The sequence below is a fragment of the Xiphophorus hellerii genome, chromosome 17 (genome assembly GCF_003331165.1).
Source record: "Xiphophorus hellerii strain 12219 chromosome 17, Xiphophorus_hellerii-4.1, whole genome shotgun sequence".
NCBI lineage: Eukaryota > Metazoa > Chordata > Actinopteri > Cyprinodontiformes > Poeciliidae > Xiphophorus > Xiphophorus hellerii.
The window spans coordinates 2,031,835-2,052,877 of record NC_045688.1 but is presented as its reverse complement, the minus strand read 5'-3'; the positions used below and the strand labels follow the sequence as shown (position 1 = coordinate 2,052,877).

At 49.2% G+C, this 21,043-nt stretch overlaps 1 protein-coding gene across 1 annotated transcript; it reads right to left on the bottom strand.

Moving 5' to 3' along the window:
* Nucleotides 1-2,048: 2,048 nt before the first annotated feature.
* lrp6 (low density lipoprotein receptor-related protein 6) lies at nt 2,049-19,539 on the bottom strand. The gene is made up of 23 exons (XM_032589187.1): nt 19,075-19,539; nt 16,842-17,238; nt 16,434-16,631; nt 16,165-16,361; nt 15,907-16,041; nt 14,387-14,783; nt 14,146-14,317; nt 12,443-12,659; nt 11,365-11,654; nt 11,063-11,289; nt 10,805-10,989; nt 9,511-9,834; nt 9,233-9,435; nt 8,735-8,928; nt 8,409-8,599; nt 7,427-7,636; nt 6,820-6,945; nt 6,500-6,745; nt 6,215-6,325; nt 5,913-6,140; nt 5,708-5,844; nt 5,544-5,641; nt 2,049-4,239 (listed from the first exon to the last, which is right to left on the bottom strand). The coding sequence occupies exons 1-23, from the start codon at nt 19,127-19,129 to the stop codon at nt 3,945-3,947; spliced, it is 4,833 nt and encodes a 1,610-aa protein (XP_032445078.1). The 5' UTR covers nt 19,130-19,539; the 3' UTR covers nt 2,049-3,944.
* Nucleotides 19,540-21,043: the final 1,504 nt, after the last annotated feature.

The following is a 21,043-nucleotide window of genomic DNA, read 5'->3' as shown; positions in this document are numbered from 1 at the left end:
AAACGGAGAGCGATCACACATGAAGGAGAGAAAAACTAAACTAAAACTGATTTTGAAAAAGGTTAAATTAGCTGCTCTGAATGCTCACAGACGACCCCTGCTGGTTAAAATAACGTGAATTGACAGAAACTTGGCTTCAGAAACATCTGACAGCTTTATCTCCCACACTATGGGTTTCTGAGTCTTCTGAATATTAAAGTCCATCAATAAGAACAAAATATATTCAGATCTCTGCTTAGTTTAAACAATTTCTAACAAATCAACTGAAAATCAAAACTGAAACAAGGAAATACTACAAAACTAAAAACCTTCAAAACCCGGTAAAATCAGTGTTGAAATCACACAGATCCTGATTCATCCTCATTACTGTTCAGTTGTCTAAGTCAGCGTTTCCCAATTCCGGTCCTCAGGCCTCCCTGCTCTGCATGTTTTAGATGTGCCTCTATTCCAGAGCAGCTGATTCAAATGATTGCATGACCATCAAGTGCTGCAGAAACCTGTTGATCACCCATATATTCAATCCAGGTGTGTAGCAGAAGGGAAACACCTAAAACATGCAGGGCAGGGAGGCCTGAGGACCGGAATTGGGAAACGCTGGTCTAAGTTATATTTTCCTGACTTTTCCTCATTTTGGACCCTGAGCCTCAGAAACCTGGTGGAGGCTGTATTATGATCTGGGGTTAGTCTTTGTAAAGATTGATACTTTTATTATTACAATGTTTTATTGTCAAGTAGTGTTAATGCCAATACATACTGGTTGTTGCTCCTTTAATTTACTCGTCAGTTTTTCAGTTGAATCGTACAGGATGAATATTTGGGAATAATTTGTTCCGTTGTCTCTAATGTCAGAAAACATTTCTTCATTAATTAAAGTGTTAAACTCTAAATGTGAGGCCTTTTATTTCTTATTTAATTAAAGCCTTGGATGTGAAAACAGCTTCATGATTCGTCTCTGACTGACAGAAGAAATGCGATGCTTACCTTCTGATTGGTCGATCGGGCAGTGCGACGCCTCCTTCCCCAAAAGCATCAAGGCATCACTTCCCATTGAAATCAGAACCAACTGGGCCTAACCAGTTCTGTCCCTGCTGGTACTAGACCTCAGTTCTGAAAACAGAGATAACTCAGAAATAACTAAACTTATTAAAGTTTATTTATTCAACTCAGATTATTTACAGGAACTCCAGTTTCTGGTTTGTTTAGCTGTAGTTTGTAGTTAGAAATGCTATCTTTAATTTTATCAGCTCTTGCTTTATGTTTTTAATCATTTAAATAGTAATTAACTGTGATAAAATGCTATTAAATTATAAGGTTCGTAAGGTCCTGGATCATCTTCTAACAACAGTTTTTATTAAACTATTTTTGATTTATGCCAAATTGTTCTCGATCCTCAGGACTGAATTTTGACAGATTACAGCTGCAGTAATAAAAACATTCAGCAATGAAGCTAAACATGCAGAGAAAACCTGCAGGCTGTTACCATGGTAACTAGAACAGGACCATTTCTCCTCTTCCTCCTGATTGGCCGTCTGATTCCAGCTCCATCAGATCCAGTTGAACAAACCTGCAAAGCTCATCCTGAACAGACGTTCAGGTGGAGAACTGGTCTCCAATAATAACTCAGGTTTGTAGAATCAAATATTTTCACATTTCAAACATTCCTGCTCAGTTGAAATGGAAACTTTTGGTTTAAATGTTTGATTAATTGTACTGTGTTTGTGTGAAATCAGCACTCGGACTTTGCAGGAAAAGTTCACTCAGTTTATGGTAAACAGAAACAGAATCAGCATCTGATGAGTAATGAGCTGGAACCGAACCCGCCCACCTTTCTACTTCCTGCGAGCCTCTACTGTCCACTTCCCCTCTGTCCCACAGCACCACCTGCAGGCCGGAAGAGGGTCTGCAGGATCAATGAGCAAATCATCATTTAATCTTCATCTGTAATCTGTCCAGAAACTCAGCAAACAGAAAATCCTCCAAAACCCGACAGAGAGTAATTTGGTGGAAATCTGTGAAAAACATCTCATATAAAAACACAAACACCAGCATCAAATCAACAGTTCTCATTTATTTCACTGTAACTGAATTATTTCCCTCAGATGGTTCATTAGTGGCTTTTAAAATCAGATCACAGGTTTGATTCCAGTTCAGCTTAAAGAGGTTTTTAAAGATTTTTGTTCACATCTGATGTCCCAGATCTTAAAAACCGTCAGAGCAGAGAGGACTCTTAGCATCGCCTCAGCTTCAGTCACTTGGTACCGAATAAAATTAGACAAGAAAACCGTCTAAAGTGCAGAAATGAGAACTTTTCCGCCAGAAGAGAGCACATGTAGAGGAGCAGGGTTGAAATACAGGCAACATTGTCTGAGGATGCATGGAGGAGGAACGAAGGCTCAGAGGGGCCAAAAACTGATTGTAGAGAAGGTACGGTGAAACAGGAGGGTCGAAAACTGAATGAAGAGAAAGTATGGAGACTCGGAATGGTCAAAAACCTACATTTGGAGGCTGTACGAAGGCTCAGAAGAACTACAAACGGAACATGAAGGACGTATGGAGGCTCAGAAAGGCCAAGATTTAAATGTTAAGTAGGTAAGGAGACCCAGTGTGGTCAAAAATTAAATGTGGAGGAAGTACAAAGACTTGGGATGGTCAGACACTATGTGGTCATGCAGTACCAGAACTCAGGTCACAGAGACTCAGGCTGGTAAAAAAAACTGAACGTCTGAGCTATATGGGAGCTTCCAAGTGACAAAAACTTGGTGATGTGGCAATACAGAGACCAAGGACAGACAGAAACTGTGTGTGACATTCAGAGACCCTGCACTGCCAGAATCAGGCGACCCTAAAGGACGTATTTAAGGTATATGGAAGTCCTGCAGTGCCAAGACGTTTTGTGGAGGCCTTAGAGGTTCTGGACTGGCAGCAGACTGTGAATAAGTATCAAGGCTGTATGGAGACAGCGTAGAAAAACACGTTGGTCAGATTTTGGTCTTAATGTTTAAAAACTCGTTAAGGTCTCCATGTAATCAACCAATCAGAGCTCTCTGTGAGGGGGCGGGGCTCCAACCCGTCCAGCTGCCCTGGGTTCTTTGTGCTTTCTCAGGTCTGAGCCAGACCTCTTCGGTTCTGGTCAGACCTGCTAGAGATTGTCTGGACTGGTGCTGGTGCAGTTCTGACTGGGACTGGGCTCAGGGGGTCAGAAAGTGACCTCCGACCCCTGCGTCCTGATGCTGAGGACAGTAAAAACGAGGACAGGTTGTGAGATTGTCAGCGATTCTGTAGAAAAATAGAAGGAGGGAATAAAAAAGAGGAATGAAGAGCTGCAGGCGAGACATTTACATCGATTCTCTATATAGCTTATAAATACGTATCTACACAGTATGTGGTACAAAAATACTAGAGCTTTCAGTGGGGATTTCAAAATAAAAGCACATGTAGCTGTGGCACTGCTCAGGCACAGGTTGTGATGATGATGAGGAGCAGATCTTCCTCGTGGTGTGAAAACAGGCGGGGGCGGGGCCAGCATGTGGTTGTATGGAGGCCCGACAGGGACAAAATTATGATGCCCCGCCCCAGAACCCCAGAGTGGGAGGGGCCTGTGGCTGCTGCTTGTATTTGGCATCAGGAGTCCGACTGGCCAGCGCCGCCGCGGTCCCGTTGGGCGGCGCCGCGGTCCCGTTTGACTTTAAGGCAACTTTTCTCTGTGGCGAGTTTAATAAAAGTTTCTATTAAAAATGTACAAATTACAAACTCTATGGCATCATCATCATCATCATCAGTATAGAAAATATATAAATATGATTTCTCTGTTCTGTACAAATGTTTTGCAGGTCGCCGTTCTCCGCTTCCCTTTTAGCGCCGCCGCCGCCGCAGTCTCTTCCCGTTTTCTCTTTTCGCCTCAGATGTCAACAATTGTTATATACAGGGAGGGGGCGGGGCTTGGCTCACGAGGAGTCCGTGCACGGGGACGGCGGCGGCGGGTACAGGTGGTGGGAGTAGCTGCGCTCTGTGTACGGCGACGGCGGGCAGCTTTCGCAGTTCTCCTCCGCCGACAGGTACTGGCTGCGCGGTGTGGGTGGCGGCGGGAACGGCTCCGAGTCATAGTTGAGGTCGCTGGTGTAGCCCTTGGCGGCGGCGGATTTGAGCGGCCGGCGGCCCGGCGTGTAGTCGCTGTCGCAGACGTCGGTGCTACAGGGAGTGGTGGGCGGGGCAAAGTGGCGGTAGGTGTAGGGCCGGTAGCTGGAAGGACGAAAACATCAGTTTGTATTCACCAATCTATGGAGAGCCAAATGTATGGCAAGCTAGTTTAACATAACTTTCACTGACTGACTTTCACTTTCTGAGCAGACGGAAAAACAGCTGAAGATTTATTCAGTTTGAACGGATCAAATGCTTTTCAAGATGGCGTCACCGAGTGGCCAAGCATCTGTGATTACAATTCCAGACATGACAAACCTAATCATTACTCAAAGTTACACTTTAGATTCTGAATTGAGAAATTTCATGTAAAGAGCTGCCACTGAGCTGCCCAAACAGCTGCCAGCAGAAGGCAAAAAACGCATGGAAGCGTTTAGCTGAAATTCAGTAAGATTTTAAAAACATGTTAAGACGAGATATGTATCTTATTAAACCCAAAATGTGTTCAGTTTTCAGCTGAAGCTGTGAAGAGAGAGAGGGAAACGATTTATGGGTCTTTAATAACTCAGGATCTGTCAGAGGATTGTATCTTTATATTGTAACAAGAAACTTTACTGTCGTTTTGCATCTCATATAGACAAAGTTCTAATAAGATTTTTCTTATTAGAAATAAGAAAATTGATTGAATTGATTTCCAACCTCTGGCAGCAAAATGCTTCCATAGAAACTGCTTCATAAATCTGAACATATTTAAGGAGCAAAAAGTGCTGCTGTCGACAAGCTGGAAATGGAGCGTTTTCAAAAAATGTTTCATTTCTCATTGAAATTTGAAAGTGTTTCATAAATTTGGGACGTTTTGACAGAATAATGATTCAAGATATCAAAGATGTTGTTTTCTCTGCCAGGCTACCAAAGTTATTTACACCTAAAAACGGCTTTAAGGAGCAAAAGCTGCTGTGGTACCAAACATTCCCCAACGGAAAATCTGAGCAGTTTGACTAGAAATAATAATTACTCCAGATATTAGTGACGTCATTCTGACTGGTCAAAATATCAATTCAAGATATCAGCATAGAAAACTAGTCTAGATTAAAACCATCCATGATCTCTTTAATTTATCAGAGAGGATTTAAAAGGAATCATGACGAGTCAGAACTAAAGTCCAGAAGTTTCTGTTTGTTTCGTTGAGTCATTATTTGTTTTTAAGTTATTAGTTTAATCTGTTTCTAAAAATAAATTAATGGCATCTCAAATTTACATTATGATAATAATTCAGTTGCAGATATATTTAATAATCTGACGTCATTTAGTCCAAATATAATCAGAAATCTGAATTAACATGTTTGGGTAAAACTGCCTGCCGTAGCCCTGATCCGTCTGGTGGTTCCGACCCGGCCCGTTAGTACCTGTAGGAGCGGTGGGTGGAGGGGCTGTTGGAGGAGTAGCCGAACTCCAGGGTGTACTGGGAGCGGACGGTGGCGGGCGACGGCGGCGGGTTCAGGATCTGGAAGACAGACAGCATGAGACCAGAACCAGAACCAGAACCAGAACCGGACGGGTCGGGTCTCACTGGGGGGAAGTAGGTGCCCTTGGTGCTGGAGGAGCTGCTGGACGACGCTCCGGTGACGTGGGCACGGTCGTACGGAGGGCCGCTGCTGCCGCCCATGATGCTCAGGGAGCCAATCACAGACTTCCCTCTGGACATACCTGCAGACAGAGAGCGGGTCAGAACCGGGTCACAACTGGCCCCGACCCCCCGGCGCGACCCGCCTTACCCGGCAGCGAGCTGGACAGCGACCCGGGGTGCGGCACGTATCCGAGCGGCACCGAGGCCTGGCCGTGGACCACGAAGTCGTTGGCGACCGTCTCGCCGTCGTCCTTCATGTGGGGGCAGAGGACGCGCTGGCACACGAAGTAGATGGCGCCCACCACGAACAGCGCCATCACCACGGCAACGATGGAGCTGATGGTGCTGTTGGTCGGCGCCGGCAGCTCCGGCGGGTCTGTAAGTACAGGAGAGCGTCGGCACAAAGAGACCACCAGAACCGGGTCGGAGCCGGGTCGGGACCAGACTCACAGCAGTCCATCTCGTCCGAGTTGTCGCTGCAGTCCGTGTTGTGGTCGCACTTCTGGTGGATCCCGATGCACTGGCCGTTGGCGCAGGAGAACTGGTCCGCCAGACACCGGACTGGGAACAGAACCAGAACACATCAGTACCAGAACTGGGAGACATTCCCAGTTTCTATTGAGGTTTTTTCCTGTTTTTGGTTCTGGACTGGTTTCGATCCAGTTTTAGACTAGACTGACGATTGTGTAGTTGAGAATTGGTTTCATGGCTTAGAGATTATTTTAGCCTCTGGACCTGGATCATCTTCACACTTGTTCTCGTCGGACCCGTCCTGGCAGTTGACCTCCCCGTTGCAGCGCTCGCTCTGCCCCACGCACTGCCGGCTGTCGCACTGGAACTCAGACTCGGAGCAGACGGGACATTCCTTCTCGTCGCTGTGGTCGTCGCACTCGGGGAAGCCGTCGCACCTCCAGGTGTTGGGGATGCAGTCCACCTCTCCGGAGACGCAGGCGAACTGATCGGGTGAGCAGGTGGGCGGTTCTGAGGAGAGAGAGGACGGGTCAACGGGTCGCCACCGGCGGAGCGGCGATGGGGCGGCTCGGCGACAGGCTCACCTCCACAGGTGAGCTCGTCGGACAGCAGCACCAGGTGGACGGGGCAGGAGCAGCGCGTGGTTCCGTCGCCCTTCACGATGCAGATGTGGGAGCAGCCGCCGTTGTCCCGGGTGCACGGATGGTTTCCTGCAGGAGGAAACAGGAAGTTAGAGCTGAACCCAGGTAAACCAGAACTCAGGTTTGTCTTGTTTGGTTCTGGACTCGCTTTAGCTTTGGTCTAGATTGGTTTTAGATCATTTCAGCTAGAAAACTATTCAAAAACTGTTGTTATTCTGGTTTAGGTTTGAAGGTCTTGAAGTTTCAGACATTCCCAGTTTAGTTTCAGGTTTTTCTGTCGTTTCGGTTGTGGACTGGTCTAAGATTGACTGTGGAAATGTTTTCAGTCTAAAACTGGTTTTTAAACTGATTCTGGCCTCAGTTTGGGACAGGCCTAGTTTTCAGTTGGAAACTGGTTTTGGGTTTGAGACGTCTTTAGAGAGGTTAATTTAGACTCAGGTTTTGGTTTTGAGGTTGTTTTATTCTGGGTTTGGGTCTGGTTCTGGACAGTCTTAGATGAGGTCAGCTGCTGGTAGGTCAGTCTACGTTCTGTCAGCGGTGGTGGACTCACGGTACTCGTTCATGTCGATCTCGTGCACGGCGTGGATGTCGCTCAGGGAGGCGACCCGCGCCTGCACCTTGGTGCGGTCCTCCCTCGTCGTTTTGTCGATGCGTTCGATCATCTGCTGCTGCTTGTCGATCCAGTACAGGTGGTTCCCGAACACCGTCAGGCCCACCGGCTGCAGAATGTTTGAGTCCGCGATCACAATCCGATTGGCTCCTGCAGTGCTCACCAAAATAAAAGCACCAGGGAGAAAAAACAAGGGCGAGAACTTCAGGAACAAAGGCAACAAAATGGGAGAGGAGGCAGGAGGGAGAGGGGGGGACACCGTTAAACACACCTTTCACCTGAGCTCAGGAGGATCAGAATGAGCTTCAGTCAACATTTCGCTCTGGTCATCAACAGGAATTTAAATATCATTTATTATATATTTCTGGGTTAAAGTTTAGTATTATTTTGTTCAGTTTTTGTTTGCTTTTTCAGCATCCTTTGACTTGTGCATGGAAAGGTTAGAAATGACAGAAATAAATATTTTATTGATCCAGTCATCCTCTTCACTCACATGGAGGAAAACCTAAAGCCTCTCCAGCTTTAGAGAACATCAGGATTCATGTTTATCTGACAGAACTTGGAAATAAATTTAGGAGAAGTTTCTCATTTTAACGAGATTAAAAAACCTTCGAGGTTTATATCTCATTAACATCAAAATATCTTCTTTTCTATTATTTTTTGTCTCGATGGACACACTGCTGTTCCTCTGGATGGCCTGCAGGGGGCACCAACTGAAACTAAAATATCAGATTTATCTGATATCTCTCTGGAGTCTTCCAGAGTTTCTACATCAAAGGTTTTTTCGCCATCTGGGAGGGTCAAAGGTCATGGTTTCCAGCAGGCTGAATGGAAACAGCAGCAGGTAAGTCCAGGATGGCTTCCTGTCGGGTCCTGCTTCCTGTCAGATTCTGCTTCCGGTCGGATCTTTAACAGAACTCACCTGACAGGTCGCTGCTCTCAATGCGGCGCAGATCTGAGTCGACCCAGAACAGTTTCCCCGCCTCGTTGTCCACAGCCAGTGCCACGGGTTTTCCCAGGTTGCTGAAGAACAGCACCTCGCGCTCCGTCCCATCCAGCGCCGCCCGCTCAATCTTGGGTGAGCGGTCTTGCAGGTTGGTGAAGTACATGTACCTGTGGAACAGGTTCCGTTAGCGTGACTGACCTGTTTGTTAGCACCCAGGGCTAACACCCATTGCTAACAAACAGGTCACTTATACAAGTTTTGTTGACCCAGGGTCCGGCACTGGGAGAACCACTCGGACTCACCCTCTCTCTGGGTTCACCACGATGGCCCGCGGCTTGTCGTGCTCGCCCCGCAGAACCACGCCGACCCGGCTGCCATCCGTCCGGGTCACGTTGATGACGTTGGTCACCTCGCTGGTCCAGTAGATGAAGCGGCTGAAGATGTCGATGCTGAGATCAAAGGGTCCGAGAAGGGAGCTGGACACCACCGTCACAGTCTAACAGAACCAGACAGAACACGGCCAACTGGATCAGGACCCTCCGATATTAGTGTCAGCTTCCGTACTGTTCATTTTCATTATTTACTTTTTCTCTTCATCAGCTACTTATTCTTAGCTGATAATCAGTTGTGAAAATTGCTGTGGTTAAGCATAAGGCTAATGCTAATCCATACAAACCCTTCCCGCTTCAGAAGCGGGAAGGGTTAGTATGGGTCCCGTTGGGTCTCCAACCTCCCTAAGCTAACCATCAGAACCCAAAGGAGTTGGATCAAAATTGATTCGGTCGGGTCAGCTTCCCCACCTGGTTGCCGTCCTCCTGGGCGCGGCGAATGACGTTCTGCTTGGAGTCGATCCAGTACAGCTGCTTGTCCAGCGGGTCATAGTCAATGGCCCGGACGTTCTTCAGGTTCTGAATGGGCAGGACGATGTCGGGGCTCTGCTGCTCGTCGATCACCATGCGGTTGATGGCCGCCTTCTGGCTGAAGAGCAGGAACGCCGTGGGAGCTGCGTGTGACAAGCAGACCGATCAGAGACCTGAGCAAAACCTGTCCAGGTCGCGGTCGAGTCCGGGTGGCTCACCGCTGCACGTCTTGTTGTCGAGGTTGAGCGAGAAGTGGGCGGGGCATCCGCAGACAAAGCTGCTGGGCACGGCGAGGCACAGGTGGGAGCAGTGGCCGTTGGTGGAGGCACAGGCGTTCCAGCCGGCCTGCCGGGACGAGTGGAACACCAGGATGTCCATCACGTAGTCCAGGTGTCCCTGGATCAAGGTCCGGTTCTGGCCGCTAGTCTTGTTGGCCCGCTCAATGCTGCGGTGGCTCCAGTCCGTCCAGTAGATGTAGTCCTGGTACTGGGTTAGGCCGAACGGGTGAGGCAGGTCGTCGGCAATCACCTCTCGCTCCTTGCCTGTAAGATGAGAAATCGGAAAAATCATGACGAAACCAGAACCAGAACAAGACCGGGTTCGATCGGTACCAAGAAACAGCCGGTTTCTGTTCACACAGAGCGTTACGAGTCCAAGACTAGGCAATGAAAATGGTCCATAAGTCTTAAACCCCACAACCAGTCCAGTACCTGTCCAAAACCAGTTCAGAATCAACACTGGGACCACGGGCATGTAATCATTCCAAAACCAGATCAAAACCAGTCTGAACCGAGTCAAAAAAAAGTCGAATACTTTCTACATTCAAGACCAAAACCAGTCCGAAACCAGTTCAGAAAGAAAGTGGGTTCAATCGGTTCTGTGAAATTCAGCCAGTTTCTATTCACATAGACGAGTCCAAGTACCAGTTTAAAACCCGCCCAGTACCTTGCAGAATCCAGACTAACTGCATGAAATTTTTGAAAACAATCTCAAGTCAAACCTAAAACGACTGAAAGAACTGATCCGAAAGCAGTTGAATCCAATCAGAACCGTTCTGGTTCTATTCAGGTTAGCCAGAGCTGTAGAACTTTCTGAGCAGCGTTTTAACAGACGACCCAAAAACCCGACTGCAGCTGCAGAACCTGATCCGAGTTCTCTGAAGGTCCCATCCAGGTGAGCGAGGTAGACTTAACCAGAATCTTTTTTTTTCTCCGAAGAGTTTTTGCGGCGCTAGTGGCTCGTATTTTTCTACAGTAGGCAGACAGGAAGGAGGGTGAGGAGAGGGGGGAAGACATGACTCTCGGGACCGGGAGTCGAACCCGCGACGTCCGCATCGAGGACTAAGGCCTCCAAACGTGGGGCGTGCTAACCCCCTGCGCCACCACAGCACGGCCCTTAACCAGAATCTTAACCGCACCCAGTAGCAGGTTCCCCTGGTTCTGCCCGGAGGAGCACCTGCTGGGTTTGGACCCCGGGGTTCTGGAGGTTGTTTCCGGTTCTGTGGATAATTACCCAGCATGTTGGAGGACTCGATGAGCGTGGTGTCCAGGTCGGCCCAGTACAGGCGCCGCTCGGCGTAGTCAATGGTGAGTCCGTTGGCCCGGCCCACGTTCGACACCAGCGTGATGCGGCCGGTTCCGTCCATGGCGGCCCGGTCGATCTTGGGCTTCCCGCCCCACTCGGTCCAGTACATGTACCTGCAGGGATGGAAATGGGTCAAAACGGAAACGGGTCGGAAAAGGACCGGGTCCAGGAGAAGCGGAGCCTCACCCCTCGACCGGGTCCAGCGCCAGGGCCCGCGGGCTGTCCAGGTCCTTCCAGACCAGAACCTGGCGGTGCTGCCCGTCCAGCTTGGCCACCTCGATGCGGTTGGTTCCGGTGTCGGCCCAGTACAGGTTCTTGCCCAGCCAGTCCACCGCCATGCCTTCTGGGTAATCCAGGCCGAATTGGACCACGTGCTCCAGTGCGCTGCCGTTCATGAAGGCCCGACTGATGGTCTGCAGAACCAAAAAGAGGACAGGTTAGAGGCCGGTTCCGGTGGTTCTGGAGGTTCGGGCCGGGCCCAGATTCACCTTGAGAGTGATGTCGGTCCAGTAGATGCGGTTGTCGGTGATGTCGAAGTCGAGGGCGGAGGCCTCCTTGACGCCGGTGAGCGGGATAGCCATGGTGTTGCTGTTGGTCTCCAGGGAGATGCGGCGGATGTCGGTGTGGCGCGAGAAGAGCAGGAAGGCCTCCGGGACGATGCAGCTCTGCAGGTCGCCCAGCAGCTCCAGGCCGTTCGGGCAGCCGCACCGCACGCCCTGAGGCGTGTGCAGGCACAGGTGGCTGCAGCCGCCATTACTGTCAGCGCACGGGTTGGTCCCTGCACAGGCAGAACCAGAACATAAACTACAAAACCAGAACCAGAACAGACCCTTTCCCATTTCTCTCTGCTACGCTGCAGTTAGCATAGACTGTCATGAATGCTAGGCTAGTTAGCATGGCAGAAACAGATTTCCTGTCACTGTAAGCTGTTTCTCCACCATTATCACATTTAGCAGCGAGTACACGAGGATGATTGACAGCAAGAAGCCCCACCTCTTGGCTCTGATTGGCTGTTTTTGGTTCATATCGTCAGGCAGCAGCTCAGGGAGATCCATCTGACTCAAACAGTTTGAACAAAGATGTAAAACTTTTTCTTTAATAAATGTTGCAAAGCTAGGATGGAAGTTCATAAACAAAAATAAAAAATACAGCAAAACAAAAAAAAAAACTCTGTGGGTCAGAAAAGCCTACTATAAGATTGCTTATTCAGCGCTCTAGTGCCATAAAAATGTTCACTGAAACAGGAAGTCCCTAAGAAGGTTCAAAGGTCACAGTGCTGACACTGACCAATCACACGTTAAACTGCTGGTTGAAGGACAGAGGTGGAGCTGAAGTGGAATTAAACTTTATTCACTTTTCTCTTTCTTCTGGAAACTGAGATAATTCACATCAAACTAAACGTATTTGAACAGTATTGCCATTCTTCTTTCCCCGTCACTAGGTGGCGCTAATGCACACCTAATAGATGTTTGCCAACAGCCAGCAAACTCAAGAAGAAGAAGGGAAGAAAAGAAAGGAGATGCTTCCGGGCTAGGCCCCACCCCCTTGTGACATCAGCGGACTCACCGCCGGCGCGGTGCAGGTGCGTGGCCTTCAGGCCCATGAGGTCGGGCAGCTGGTCGATGATGAACTCGCGCTCGGCGGTGCGTTTGTGGACGCGCTCGATGCTGCGGCGCTGCCAGTCCGTCCAGTAGACGAAGTCGCCCAGCAGGCTGAAGCCGAAGATGTGGGGAAGTTTGTCCTCCACCAGCACCCGTCGGCCCGTCCCGTTCATGTTCATCACCTGCACAGACACACAGACACACACACACACAGATTTAAATCAAGCCAATGAAATATTCCAATTTTATTTTTTTGTGAAAATTCATCACAAATCCAAAACTTTTCAACATCTGCTGCATTAAAAGACTTCTAGTTTTTAAATTCCTTTGGGTTGATTTAATAAATTTATTCTGTTCTAAAAACAGAATTTGTGTCACTTTCTTTCAAAACATTTGCTATATTTCGCAAAGTTTAATAAATTAGATGAAAGCTAATTTGAGTTCAGTGAAGTCGCTTTATGGAAAAGTTTGGTTATAAAAACATGAATATTTTCTGTCAAATATGATCCACTGTTAGGAAATGATGTGGGTAATAATTTAATTAAAACAAACTGCAGCTGGACCACAGACGGCCCCTGAACCACACTTTGGACACCGCTGCTCTGAAGCAAAGCTGATTAATCAAAACGGACCGGATTCATGATTAACGTTCAGCTGAAGGAGATACATGAAGATTAATATAAGAACTGATTTTAAGGAGGAAACCAGCCGTCTTCCGGCTGGGCGGTGGCAGCATCATGCTGAGGACACAACGACCACCTGAAACCAGCAGCTGGACGGTTGCAGGTCTGACCCAGTTGGACTGTCCAACAGAACCAGGTGACCTCTGTTCCTCATGAGGTCACCTGCCTCATAATAATCTGGAATAATCTGGAATAATCTGGAATAATCTGTCCCTCAGCAGATCCAACCAGATCTGTTCTGATCAAGAAGATAAAACCCGGTTCTGATCCAGTTCTGATGAATGTGCGGGTCGGTGTTGTGGAGCGCTGCGATTGGCTGCCGCCGGGTCGGCCCTCTTCTTCCTCCTCCTCTTCCTCAGTCTGGCAAATAAATAAGGAGTTTCCATCGGGAGCGCCGGACTCAGCAGGCCGGATCGGACCGCAGCGCGGTTCTAAACAGAGCAGACCACAGCTGGAGAGCCGGGCCACAATCAGAACCAGATGTGGTTCTGAGCGGGGAGGGGAGCTGAACGGACCAGTTCTGATCGGATATATGATCCAGATCAGTCCGTGTTTTCAAAGCTTCCAGTTTGAATGCCTGGTTTCTCCCCGGTCTCCAACTCTGGACCAGAACCAGAACCAACAAGAAACTTTTACAGCTTCTTCATTTTTAATCCAGATCAGAAATGATCTGGTTCTACACCACCCGGTTCTACACCACCCGGTTCTACACCACCCGGTTCTATACCACCCGGTTCTACACCACCCGGTAGTTTGTAAATCACTGAACAAAATAAGATCTGATGCTGGATCAACCTGCTGGTTCTGGTTCTGCTCTGCATCAGAACCAGAACCAAACATAGAGAAGCAGCATTCAGCTTCTATGCACCACAAATCTGGAACAAACTTCCAGAAAACTGAACAACAGCCGAAACCCTGAGTTCCTTTGAACCTGACCCTGGGTCTGACCCGGTTCTGTTGGACCAGAACCCGAGCCTGGACTGACCTCGATCTTGTCCGTCTTGGCGTCTCCCCAGTAGATCTGCCGCTGCTCGTAGTCGAGCGCCAGGCCGTTGGGCCAGCCCAGCGAAGTGTTCACCATCACCAGCCGCTCCAGCCCGTCCAGGTCGGCCCGCTCGATCTTTGGAACCTCGCCCCAGTCCGTCCAGTACATGTACCTGCGGGTCAAACGGAACCGTCATGGAGCCGTCCCGCGGCGGGTCCGGCGGGCCGGCGGCGGGACTCACCCGGCCACCGGGTCCAGGACGATGGCTCTGGGCTCGTCCAGGTCCTCGGAGATCAGGATCTTCCTCATGGTTCCGTCCAGACGGGTCACCTCGATGCGGTCCGTCCCCGTGTCGGTCCAGTACAGGTTCCGGGCGATCCAGTCCACGGCGATGCCGTCCGGGTGGCTGACCTGTGAGGTGACCACGAACTGGGCGTCGCCGCCGTCCAGGCGCGCGCGGCGGATGGCCTTCACGTCGTCGTCCGTCCAGTAGACGTATCCGTCCACCGGGTCGTAGTCGATGGCGATGGCGTGCCGGATGTCGTCCACCTGCAGGATGACGTCGGTGAAGTCGGGCGTGTCCAGGGAGATCTGACGCAGGTCGGTCCGCCGGGCCAGCAGCAGCATCTGGGTCGCACCTGTTAGCATGTTAGCATCGACCAGGAGTCATTATCACAGCAGCTAAAAAACAATAAAATAAATCATCAAATATCCATCAGAATCAGGGCTGAATTGATTAATCAGTTACTGAACTTATTCAGTAATTGTAACGGTTTACTGATAGAACAAGACAGAGCAGGAAGACGAAACATTTATGGTTGAAAAGGCCTTTGACTGGTCCACAAACTGGAAACAATAATAATTATTAATCACCTTTAGTTATCCAGTTATTAGTTAATACTAAAATTAATCAATCTTTAAATGATCAGGTGTTCGCTAAAGCAAAGCTGTTTTGGTTATTTATTTATTTGTAATGCATTACATAAGTGGCTAAATGAAAATTCGCTACGTTTTCCCGATCAGTCGTCTAAATAATTCATTACTAATAAAACTGTTTGCTGCAGCCTTAACATAAAATAAAATAACCTGAAAATAAATATCTGCTTCCTGATAAAAGCTGTCCAGAAGTTTCTGTGAATTTTCCCAGTTTTCCTGCTGGACCTTCATCCCATTCCCAGTGCAGAGCTGGAAGGACTTCCTGGTCCTGGAACGCCGCCGCCACATTCCCACCGCCGAGCCGCAACAACGGCCTGAAAGGCGGCTTTGTCCGGTAGCCCCGCCCCCGAGGCCGGCTTCCCACCGAAAAATGTAAACAGAGGAGCCAGAGGGAGGGGGAGACCGGTGGGGGGAGGAGCGGGTTGCCATGGCAACGGTAGGTCGGCCCAGCACCGGCCCGCTTCCAGATCAGAGGAGAACAAAGTCTGGCTCCAAACGTCTCGATTGACTCAATCTGCAAACTGAGAGAGATTCTGCAAACGATTCAGATCAGAACCAACAAACCAGCAACTGGACCGGTTCCAAACATACCCGGTCCGGGTCCAAACCAACCGGACCAGGTCCAAACAGACCAGACCGGGTCCAGAACCACCAGGCTGTAGCAGCTTCCAGTTCAAACTGATAATCGTCACAAATAAAGTTTTTCAGAATAACTAACGACTTCTAACCAGCTGACATTAGTTTCCTTCTCTGAGACAGACTGAGACCAGGAAGGGCCCATATGGTGATGATGATGATGGTGATGAAGATGGAGGGCGTCCTCACCGTCTCTGCAGGTCTGTCCGTCCTCCAGCAGCTGGACTCCGGTGGGACAGGCGCAGCGGTAGAAGGGCCGGCTGGGGGACAGCAGGCAGAGGTGGGAGCATCCCGCGTTGCCATGGGAGCAGGGGGTGCTCCGCGCTGCAACACATCGACACGGAAACGGGTCAGAACCGGCCGGGAGGAGAGCGTAGCAGGTCTGGACGGGTCCAGATATGCAACAGACACAGTCGATACGAGACCCTGCAGGCGGCTGAGACTTACAGACGGGTTGCCTCTTGGGGCTGAAGACGTGCAGGTCCATTGGGGAGAAGATGTGGGAGTGGACGATGCGCTGGTCCCGACCCGTCTGCTTCCTGCAGGAGTGGATGGAGTGTGTGTTCCAGTCGGTCCAGAACAGAGTGTCCTCGTACAGGGTGAGGGCGAAGGGGTGAGGCAGCTCCCCTTTAACCACCACCTCTCTGCAACACAGCACACACACATCAGATCGGGTCTGGGCCCGGCAGAACCGCGTCGGACCCGGCAGCTGGTACCTGGAGGAGCCGTCCAGGTTGCAGCGGTGGATGAAGTTGTGCTTGGCGTCGGCCCAGTAGAGCTTCTGCTGGCCGTAGTCGACCGTCAGCCCGTTGGGCCAGTGGATGTCCTGGTCCACCAGCAGGGACCGGTTGGTCCCGTCCATCCCGGCCCGCTCGATCTTTGGGACCTCGCCCCAGTCCGTCCAGTACATGAACCTGAGGACGACACACAGCTGAGACCATGGGGACAACCCAGAACCAGAACCAGAACCACCGGGACCACCGGGTCCGTTTCCTTCACATCCAACGAATAGAAACGTGGTACTGATCCGACTCGTCTCCAGGCCGTTTAGAAGCAGCAGAACCCTTTTCCCCCTCGCCTCTGGTTCCAACCAGTCCAGCAGCAGCAGAACCGTCCGGACTCACCCTCGCTCCGGGTCCAGGGCGATGGCTCTGGGCTGGTCCAGCTCCTGCCAGAACAAAACCTTCCTCAGCGACCCGTCCAGCTCGGCCACCTCGATCCGGTTGGTGTCCGAGTCGGTCCAGTACAGCTTGAGGCCCAGCCAGTCGCAGGCTAGGCCGTCCGGCGCGGCCAGGCCCGGCACCACAGTCTGGGCGGCGCCGGCGCTGGTCCGGTTGAAGAAGGTCCGTTTGATGGCCTCCTCGCTGACGTCGCTCCAGTAGATGAGGCCCTGGGCGTAGACGTAATCCACGGCGGCGGCGTCCTCCAGGCCACCCACCACCACCGTGGCGTTGGCCTTGTCGCGCGCCGCGTCCACCAGGCGAAGGTCCCGCCGGTTGGCGTACAGCAGCAGCGGCTCGCCTGGTGACACACAGGAAGTGTTAGCAGGGAGACAGGAAGTGGAAACAGAACCAGAACCCGGTTTCAGAACTAATAAAGAACGAATCATTACTGCAATAAACCAAAATATCGTTTGGAGACCATTTTAAGTAGAGATGCGCGAAATATCGGCATCGGTATCGGTCCAATAAATCAAACTGAGCCGATATGAACAACAAATATTTATTATTCTCTTGTTTTTTGTTTCTGGACATTTTTTCTCCAAAAGTGTCGAAACGGAAGTGAAATATGCATAATATCGGTAATAGCAGCAATTTTAATATTAATATCAGTGCATGCCTAATTTTAAAGAAATATATTGATAAAAGTATAATAATGCAAGTTCTCCTAAGGTTTAATTTTGTAAAAAAAAAAAAGTTTTATTATAATATGTTTTACTACTATAATGATAAAAGTGGCTATAAGAACCATTTATGACTGGAACCACAAACATATTTCTGTTTCCTTTGGACCCCAGTTTAATTTAAACTGCTCACAATAACTGCATTTAGTCAGAATATTTCCTAATTTACTGATAATCTCATTAAACACACATCATAAAAGGTAGTAAAATAAATCTGACAATACAGACGATTCTGTTTTTTTTATCTTTTATTTACTGAGACAATAAGAAGTTCAAATTCTTATTATAGTAAGAAATTTATCACAACAAAAGACAAACAGTATGATAGATGTCCACCTTTATATCCAAAATAAATAAACAAAGCAACAAAAACAATAAATAAAACAGAGTGGGAATAGTTTATCTGTTTTATCTGTTATTGGGCTGCTTAACGCTGCCGGTCCAGTTCCTGCTCAGAAGGAAAACTGGATCTTTGGTACCAAGAGGAGATTTCAGCACCAATAAAGTTATTCAATAAAATAAGAGAATATTTCAGCTTAGTGTTGGAGTCTAAAAAGAGCAGCTCACAACCCGAGAGATCCATCAGAACCACCAGAACCGACCTCTGACACTGTTTTACTGAAGGAAAATGCGGAAAAAGCCCAAAATTCCCAACATGGCAGAACCTGGAGGCAGCAGGTGTTCCTTCTAGCGTCAGTGAAGCACAGTGGAGGTTCTGTCATGCTGAGAGGCTGCAGTGAACCAGAACCAGAACTCATCAGCTACCTGGAAAGCTGTCTGCCCCTTTAAATCCAGACTCAAACATTTCTGTTTCTGAGGTTTTCCAGGGAATATTTCCTGGACTTCCTGTTATTCTGTGATTCCGCTGTGCATTAAAGCTAATGGAGCTGATGATTCCCAGCTGAGGTTTTCCTGTTTTCCTCCAGGTTTTCCTGTTTTCCTCCAGGTTTCCCATCAATCTGCAGGTTATGGATGAATCTCCATACCTGGAGGTTTTTCCAGGGAAGCATCCAGTCTGAGTTGCTCTGCTGGAAAACTGATTTTTCTCTGTAATAATATTTGGATCAGAACCAGAACCTACCCTGGTTAACCAGCTGAAAGGCAATTAGCTAGTTACTTAGTTGGTTAGCAGCTACAACCTGTTAGCTTTGATGCTAACTAGCTTCAATAGCTCCTGTTGTTGTTTCCAACATTCCCTCTCTGCTCCAAATAATCAACCCAAACTCCCGAATCCAACCAGAACCAGAACCAGACCCCACATCCCGTCCAGAACCGGAACCTACAACTGGACTTATGAGCAGAATTCCCAGGAAAAAGCCTTTTCCAGAACAAGCTGGATGTTAGCTGGAAGCTAACGTTAGCAGGCCCTGGAAATCTAAACACAAAATCCGAATCCAGCTGGAACCCCGCCACCCTGGTCCAAACAGCCGGAACCTCCAGAACCAGAACCTTACCTGAGATGAGCCAGCAGGAACCCAACAGCAGCAGGATCCGAAGACACATTCCCATCTTTCTCCCGATCCTGGGCCCAGCCGCCGCGGATCCTCAGCGGAGGATTCCCAGCATTCCCATCATGGCTGCGGCCGCTTCCTCTCAACAAAAACGCTCCGCTCTGGTTCGGTTCGGTTCCTATCAGACTCGGATCCTTCCAGCTTCCATCACACGTTTCTGTTCGCTTAAGAGTCCGATCCAAAGACTCATATCGTCCCACAGGATCGTCGGTGTCGCTCCGCTGCCAGAAGCCGCTGGTGCTCCTCCTCCTCCGCTTTCTATTGTTGTTCTGCCGCACACGGACTGCGCACTGCCGCAACAAAAACACCGCAAACCGCCCGCAACCGCAGAGACCTGCGCATCCGGTCCGAACCACCAGGAGGGACTACTTTATCTCCCCAACTAGCTCTGAAAACGGGCAGGAGAAACCGCTGGGGGCCGCGGCGCTTTAGAAAACACCTGGAGCCGAGAGCTGGGGGCCACAACAGGTGGGGGAGGGGAGACAGCGGGGGGGCCCAACCACGAACCTGAAGGAGGGAGAGACAGGTTTCCAGGTGTTGGTTCAGTGATGTTTTTGTCTGTTCTGTGAACTCGACCAACAGCATGATGCTGCCACCTCCATGCTTCACTGCAGGGCCGCGCCTCCGCTTCAACTTCCGCCTTTTTTCTCCTGATGTAGCGAAGCTTCAGCTCTCCGTCTGTCAAGGATTTACAAACCAATCCAGATGTTTTTCTGTTCTGACTTCACTCAGCGGCCATGTTGGAGCTGGACTCTCTCACCTCCAGAACCCGTCCAGAACCCGTCCGTCTCAGTTATTTAGCTCCACTTTATGGGTATCTTACCTTTCTGTGTATTTGCAATGACATTAGGGCCATTATAAATAGAAAAAAAGTAAATTTCACCCCCCCCCCCCCCCCCCCCCCCCCAAAAATCGTGCATTTTGAGATTAAGCTAAAACAAAAATTTAAATTCTGAAAAAACGCTAACATTTTAAATTCTTTTCGGAAAAATTTGAGATTAATCAAGAAATTTTCTTTTGAACTTTATGGTCCATATTTAGCTCCATATTAATCTACTCTTTTTTTTTTCTACCTAATGACCCTGAACGCCGTCGAACATCTGAACCCTCCGATGATTTAGTTTGTAGAGAAAACACGAGATAAAAATTCAAAAATCACATTTTTTTAATCTTTACGACAAAACATTAAATTCAAAGTTATGTGAAAGCATCACTTGACAAAACGGCACCAAACATCACCATCCATGTCGATAATTAGAGTAAAACTAAAACGTGACCAGCCCGCTGCTGCCCCCTGCTGGAGAGGTGCCGCAGTAGCAGCCTGTCTAAAACACACACCCAGTAAAATGTGTTTATTATAAGAAAATAGTGGCGGCCATTTTCCTCTGAGCTATGAAAACCAACCAGGAATATATACAGCAGCTGATTATCAAAAACACACAACACAGTAGTGCATCATTTATAAAGGATTGGATCCACGGCGGGAATCCTGGTGGAAATACAAAAACACACAGTGAATATGACATCTACAGTGAACCTGCGGGTTCAAAGGTCACCACAGGCCCAGAGGACATGCAGGAGCGTGCACAGCGAGTTCTGATCTGCATCTGGAGTCTCCGCTTCAGAGGCTTCCTGAGAGGCGCTGGGGGGAGGGCAGTATTGCTGTCGGGTCTTTACGGAACCCGGAGGAACCAGGAGGAACCCGGAGGAACCCAGAGGAACCAGGAGAAACCAGGAGGAACCCAGAGGAACCAGGAGGAACCCAGAGAAACCAGGAGGAACCCAGAGGAACCAGGAGGAACCCAGAGGAACCAGGAGGAACCTGGAGGAACCAGGAAGAACCCAGAGGAACCAGGAGGAACCTGGAGGAACCAGGAGGAACCCATTAGGAAGTCATAGGTTCACGTCTAAA